The following is a 6832-nucleotide window of genomic DNA, read 5'->3' as shown; positions in this document are numbered from 1 at the left end:
AAGGGATAAGTTAGGACGAATAGAACTTTACCTCGCGATGCCTGTTCATAACTTGTGTTGCTGGTTTCTATGTAATCATCATCAAATTGAAAACGACATATGCAGTCAAGTTATTCGGATGCTATTTTCGGAGGATGCCTCCGGAGAGACAGGCTTGATCTTCAGCAAATTAACGACCAACATCTCATATTCAAACAGAAATTGAATCCCATTATTATTTGATTAATTCAATGTGATCCGGGGAAAACCTACTATCGATTCAAACGCTAAAGATCGATACCAAAGTAACGGGGAAAAGGTTCATAGTTCTTCTACCTGTGTGCTGATGACGTCGCAAAGCATCGATCGGGGATCAACTTGATTCAAGGTCTTCAATTTGGCACCCTGGACAATCCACTCCTAGCTACCAACAGCGCAGATGCTCAACACTGTTGTTCCTCCCTAATTCTAATCGGCCCCTCTTCTCATGATTATTTGTTTAATGAAAGGAACAGTCCAACAGTTTAATTAAGTATGGGCCATGGCGCATGCAAAAAAAGTACATATATATATATATATATATAAAACGCAAAGACATGGAGATTTTTTCTGTCTAAGAGTCGACCAATTCCTTGTTAAATGGAATAGAACAAATTCATATATACGGGTTGAGGCCCCATGAACTTGCATCGGTTGAGGGCCACTTCATCAGTGGGAAAACTTGAAATCTTGAAATTTCATTTTTCAATTATAACTAAAGATAATCAATGTTTACTAATCCCTTTAACCTTTAATTGCTTCAATAATTGCTTTACTAGATAACATTTTTTTTTCACCCGAATGCAGGCCGAATATTTGCAAATTTAGAAGAAGTAGTTGGAATGATTGTTGCGCAATTTAACAATTCAAACCTGCCCCGAACGAGATCAGTTAGCAGCTTTGGGTTTAGGTGCAAACATTGGATAAGATCAAACAGTCTACATCACTGGGTAAGCTGAATAGGAGTGGGTTCCTTTGTAAGCCACTCTTCAGTTGAGTTCAGCCAAGCTGCGCGCAATACTGAGCCAAGATTGAACAACCTACCGATGCTCAAGATCACCAACGCTCTTGGTATTACAAAATGCTTGTCATACATTAGAAAAACCTGATTCGGAAATGATCTTTTTTGCAGGTTACTAATCATGTAAATCTCATCCTTCAACCGAAAGGTTCTCCATTCCCTTGCTTTCGGGGTCCTCTGGACCACCTGACTGAGTTATAGTAGACCTGAGTTTCTCATTGTTAACTTTAATGGTTGAGTTGAAGAAAGTGGCATGCACATGAATCAGAGGGGCTTTGTACATCCGACCACCTGTTCTTATACTATACAATGCATCTTGAAATCACATTCTTACTTGTAAAATATTTAAAACAAAGTATGAAATTTGACTTAAAGAAATGCATTGCATCCAGAAGACCATGCAATTACAAATCACTTGATCCCTCTTCCTTCACATTGAGGCAAAGGCTGGCTCGCCTTCAATATCACCACATGTTAGTACTCATGGGAAGAATGCGACCCGCAAAATGGTCCCACACAAGTCGATGGACAGACTTCTTTTTTTAGGAAAGAAGATATATCTCTCTCAATATCACCAACATTTGGATAAATCGGACTGGAAGAAACGACTAGAGGCATGGAAGTGCTCCAGCATCTTCCGATTACTGTGGCTTTGTTTCTGGAGCAGTCACGACGACTGTCTGTCGATGCAAAAAGCCGATGGAAGGATGTAGAGGAGGAGAAATCTAGATCGACCCTACTCCTTAATCCTCTGAAAAGACATCAGATAGAGAAAAAAACGAAAAAGTAAAATGTCGACAACTCTAGAGCCGACCAGTCAATAAAGCAACTCTCCCTTCTATAAATGGGCCCGGACATGGCGCCACCTCCTCATCATTGAGCAAGCAATTAGATCCCATTGCAAAAGAAAGTTTCAATCAACTTTATCTGAGGTCACCAACAACAAGAATGTCGATCGTTCCTAGTTTCTTTGCCCCAAGAAGCAACATGTTCGACCCATTCTCTCTGGACGCATGGGACCCTTTCGATCAGGGCTGCCCCTTTCGATCGAGGTGGCTATCGGATCTCGGCTTCGCCAGTGATGTCAGTGCCGAGGCAAATACTCGGATCGATTGGAAAGAGACGCCTCAGGGCCACGTATTCGAGGCCGACCTTCCGGGGCTCAAGAGGGAGGAGGTGAAGGTGGAGCTGGAGGAAGGGAGGGTGCTGAAGATAACTGGGGAGAGGAGCAGAGAGAAAGAAGAGCAGGGCGAGAAGTGGCACCGCGTCGAGAGGAGCAGCGGCAGGTTTCTCCGGAGGTTCCGGCTGCCGGAGAATGCCAAAGTGGAGGAGGTGAAGGCTTGCATGGAGAACGGGGTGCTCACTGTGACGGTGCCCAAGGTGGAGGTAAAGAAGCCGGAGGTTAAGTCCATTGAGATCTCCGGATGATCAGAAGACACAAGGGCAGGGGCATTCTTTCTGCGCCCTTAGCTTTCTTATAACGAAGGTCCGAATGTTACTGGCTTTACATATATCAACGTAGTCGCGGAAGGCCTGCAGTTTCTCCCTTGCTTCTCCTATCAATCTTCATAAACCTACCCTGTCTTCTCCTACCTGATGAAATAAAAATCCCGAGTAAACGTGTTGTCAAGTTTGTTATGTGTCAGGTCACGAGGAATTTTTGAGTCCCACTTCAACCTTCAATGTGAGAAAAATAGGGTCGTTGAAAGCGTTTTCTGAGCTTCATAAGCAAGAGAAGATCGAACTTCTGTTTTATCAGCAAAAGAACAAGAATTTCCAATGTCATTCTTTTATCAGCAGAATGTAGAAAAGGTAATTTAACAATTTCACGAATAGGAAAACTTATTTGCGTGGTCGATTATGTGTGTCATCGATCCACAGATGAAGTAGCTAGCTAGGTGTTACTGATCTTGAAAAGCTTGTAGACTGTTCTTCGTGATTATTATAATTGTACATCAGTCCTCTACATTTTTTTTCATCTACGCGGGTGGGCTTACAAATTGCTGCGTAGTTCTTAAGCCGACCTGAATTGAATCCATTCTGCGAGCTTACTTGAGGTAGAAATTTTGTTAAAGTAATACTGGTATAGATGCTTCTTCCAAAGGAACAAGTTTTTTCGTTAACCTGTGGATAAAACTTCAAAAAATTCAGAACAAAATGTAAAATGGTGTTCAATAAATAAGCATTTAACAAATTATATGCTTTGGAGTTTTCTCCCAATACTTCTGCTTTATGATAGGAAGCCTTTCAATGTCTTGGTGGGTCAACCTACAATCGACAGACCATGCTCTGCTAGAATCTCATTATAGCAGAGACTAGAGAGAAAGAGAGAGAGAGAGAGAGAGAGAGAGAGAGATGCCAAGTGTACGTAGCTGCCGGTTGAGTTTATAAGCCGACCTGAATTGAATCCATTCTGCGAGCTTACTTGTGGTAGAAATTTTGTTAAAGTAATAGTGGTATAGACGCTTCTTCCAAAAGGAACAAGTTTTTTCGTTAACCTATGGATAAAACTTGAAAAAATTCAGAACAAAATGTAAAATGGTGCTCAATAAATAAGCATTTAACAAATTATATGCTTTGGAATTTTCTCCCAATACTTCTGGTTTATGATAGGAAGCCTTTCACTGTCTTGGTGGGTCAACCTACAATCGACATACCATGCTCTTGCTCTGCTAGAATCTCATTCTAGAAGAGACTCGAGAGAACGAGAGAGAGAGATGCCAAGTGTACGTAGCTGCCGATTGAGTTTAACTTTAAAGTAGCAGCTGGCATATTCAGGGTGGCCCTTCCTCCCAATTCAGCCTTTTGCCAAGAACAATTAGTTCACTGGCAGTTTTTGTTGATGCCGCCTTTGAGTTTTTGTGTCTTAATATCCTGCACTAATTTTTGAAAGTTGGTGTAAGAGGATCCCCCTTCTTCAATGCTTCTCCATGCACGCTCCTTCATCCGCATCGCGTTCCCCCTCAATTGCTCACCCTTCTCACCCATCAACTCTTTCACCAACCTCTCAATGACCTCCCTCGAGCAGGTGTCCTTCATGTCCAACCCCACCTTCCAAACATGGCTCACCAACCTACTGTTGATCTGCTGGTCCGCAAAGAAGGGCCAGCAGAGCATCGGCACCCCGTAGAAGATGCTCTCAAGGGTTGAATTCCACCCGCTGTGCGTCAAGAAGCCTCCCACCGATGGGTGGGCGAGCACCTCCTCCTGCGGAACCCACTCAACCAGGCACCCCTTCTCTTGAGCTGCCTCCAAGAGCGCGGCAGGAACCGAACCTACTTCACCCTTCACCAGGTCAGGCCTTATCGCCCATAGGAAAGGGAACCCGGCACCAACCAGGCCATGGAGGAACTCCCCCATTTCCTCCGCAGTGATCCGAGTGTAGCTGCCAAAGCTGATGTACACCACCGACCTCTTTTCCCTCTTCCCCAGCCACTCCATGCACCCTTTGTCTTCCTTCCACAGGCTAGCCGAGCCCAAGGTTGCCGGCCGGTCCAGGCTCCGCCACTTCAAGAACGCGTTGAGCGGGCCAATGGTGTAGATTTTGGGGAAACGAGCGGACATCCGATCGAGCACAGCTGCCTCAAGATCGTAGAACGTGTTGAGGATGATTCCTGTTGCCTTCACCGACTGGTGGGTTTCGGTCAGGACGAGGCGAAGCCACTCGTCGTTCAGGTCATTTACCCGGCAGAAGCTGGGTAGATCTCTTAGACGAACCACCCCCTCCATTCCTGGAATGCATCTCGTGACGCGGTCCATGTCTGTTGTTTCTGCAAGCCAAACAACAAGTTGATCTTTCAGAAACCAGCTGCTAACCAATACATCATCATACAGACCCCTCTCAACTTGGCACTTCGTTACTCTCAAAAAAAAAAAAGGGGGGGGTCAATAAAGAATGATAGAACCAGAGTTCCTACGATCGGAAGTAATTCAAACTAAAACTGCGATACCTCCGAAGGGAATCTCTCCACCTTCCGCAAGCCAAGGTATACAGAAGTAGGCCCAGAAACTCGCTGCACTAATCGTTCTGAAGGAGATGCATGGAATTCCAAGTTCCTCTGCGACATCCGCAGCAAAGGAGATGATCCCATCAACAATCAGAAATGAAACAGGTGGCCACCTCTCCCCGATATTATCCCCTCCCTCCTCCTGGGAAGCTTTTAGCATCTGCCTGAAGACGTTCTTGGTCGTCTTCCTCAGCGAAGCATGTATCTCCAGGATCTCGTCCGCCGACCTCGGGTGATCATCCGGGAGCCCGTCGGTGATTGCACGGAATCGTAAGTTCTTACGGGAGCTAAGGCGGGTGTGGAGGTCGGTGCACCGACGGAGTCGCAGGTCGTTTTGCTCAGAGTTGAGGAAGGTCACGCAGAGGTCGCCGTCGAGGGAGAGTAGCTCGGCGAGATTGAGCATGCAGTTTATGTGGCCCTGACCAGGGAAGGGGAAGATTAGCACATGGGAGACCGAACCTCGGTCCGCCATCGTTGAAGGTGATACGCGACCCTGTGAAGCAAGATTCTGCTTTTCTCTTGACAAGCGGATGCGCCCTCTGTTCTCCTATTTATATCAGGAAACCATGAGAGCTGCAAAGAATGCCTTAGTTGGAAGCTAAAAATGACTCTTGCATGTATGACTATATAAATCAAAGCTAATGCCCTGAACACAAAAAAAATCGTACATATCTGTGGCGTGCAAGCAACTCGATCTTGCCGATAGATTGAATTTCCTGCACCACAAAGGTGTGCATACGTACAACCCAATCTAGCCTTAGCCTTAGCCTTAGCTACGAAAATCACCGCCCCATATAGGATGATATAAATGGCATCTTGCCGACAGATTGGGCACAGTGCTTCTCTTGTTTGTTCTATAGCGGCCCCAAAACACCCAACCAAGGTTATCTTGATCGGATCATGAACCGAAACAATTAGAAAAACGATTCGGATACTCGGTTGTTTCAAATAAATCTCAAAATCATTTTCTAATTGGTAAAAGACTATTGTTATTACATTTATATTGTTGGACATTAAAAGGAAAATTTAGAAATACTAGAAAAACAAAAATAATTAGAAAAAAAAAAAAAAAAGAACATGACATACGCGCGATACCATGGAACCGAAAGCTGAATCGAAATGATTTTGCGCCGAATTCATTCCGAGCTGGCCGAGTCAAGCTGCTTTCAACAACAACACTCGTACCGCCAGACTATGAAGATATATATATCTTAGCAAGAAGGTATGAACAGGGGAACCCAATTAGAACAGACCCTTCACGCTGTCATGATTCGATAAGTGAGCACTTAACTTGCTTGACCTTTCAGTTTCCTTCTCTAAGGTTTGAAGGGTAGGAAAAGCACAAGATGTTTTTCAAGAGGTAAGGTGGTCATCAAAGGCCCATCCTTTAGAATGACTTCCGTTTCATCTTCAATTAATTCTTTCTGGGTAGATGTGCTATCAATTAATGAACTGAAAGATAAATGGCCGGGTGTTACATGCTTATGATGTTTTGCAATAAAATGGCATTGCCCGTTTTGTCTTCCCATGGACGGTCTAGCTCTGTAAGCAGGTGGTAACAGTGATCATGCACTCAGCTCATCACGGCCTAGCCAACCGCCACTCCGATTCTAATATTAAGCAAATATTGTCCACCGGTTTTCAGAGCAAGGTAGAGAAGGTGGGCAGGAATGGTCATTCCCTTTCATTCTCCCCAATTTGGGAGCACACATCCCTTTCTCCCATTCACGATCTTCTCATTTCCTTCCTATTATTAATCTCTTCACCATCCACTTGCCATTTACGT

At 44.5% G+C, this 6832-nt stretch overlaps 2 protein-coding genes across 2 annotated transcripts; one reads left to right on the top strand and one right to left on the bottom strand.

Annotated features, from left to right (window-relative positions):
* The first annotated feature begins 1987 nt into the window (after window positions 1-1987).
* On the top strand, window positions 1988-2578 carry LOC116256317 (17.8 kDa class I heat shock protein-like). Its single transcript, XM_031632656.1, has one exon. It carries the CDS (start codon window positions 1988-1990, stop codon window positions 2465-2467), a length of 480 nt encoding a protein of 159 aa, XP_031488516.1. The 3' UTR covers window positions 2468-2578.
* Window positions 2579-3402: 824 nt separating this feature from the next.
* LOC116256286 (7-deoxyloganetic acid glucosyltransferase-like) lies at window positions 3403-6200 on the bottom strand. The gene is made up of 3 exons (XM_031632613.2): window positions 6133-6200; window positions 4990-5593; window positions 3403-4809 (listed from the first exon to the last, which is right to left on the bottom strand). Exons 1-3 carry the CDS (start codon window positions 6184-6186, stop codon window positions 3863-3865), a joined length of 1605 nt encoding a protein of 534 aa, XP_031488473.1. The 5' UTR covers window positions 6187-6200; the 3' UTR covers window positions 3403-3862.
* Between the last annotated feature and the right edge of the window lie 632 nt (window positions 6201-6832).

Source organism: Nymphaea colorata, chromosome 6, assembly GCF_008831285.2.
Source record: "Nymphaea colorata isolate Beijing-Zhang1983 chromosome 6, ASM883128v2, whole genome shotgun sequence".
In the NCBI taxonomy this organism is placed as follows: Eukaryota; Viridiplantae; Streptophyta; class Magnoliopsida; order Nymphaeales; family Nymphaeaceae; genus Nymphaea; species Nymphaea colorata.
This window is presented reverse-complemented; position numbering and strand designations above follow the sequence as displayed.

Excerpts from the sequence above, each read along its gene's own strand:
- LOC116256317 (XM_031632656.1), top strand. The coding sequence starts at position 1,988 with ATGTCGATCGTTCCTAGTTTCTTTGCCCCAAGAAGCAACATGTTCGAC.
- LOC116256286 (XM_031632613.2), bottom strand. The coding sequence starts at position 6,186 with ATGAATTCGGCGCAAAATCATTTCGATTCAGCTTTCGGTTCCATGGTA. Across the intron at positions 5,594-6,132 it reads TCGGTTCCATGGTATCGCGC|GAGAACAGAGGGCGCATCCG; the intron begins GTATGTCATGTT and ends TGATATAAATAG. Across the intron at positions 4,810-4,989 it reads TGGAGAGATTCCCTTCGGAG|AAACAACAGACATGGACCGC; the intron begins GTATCGCAGTTT and ends TTTGGCTTGCAG.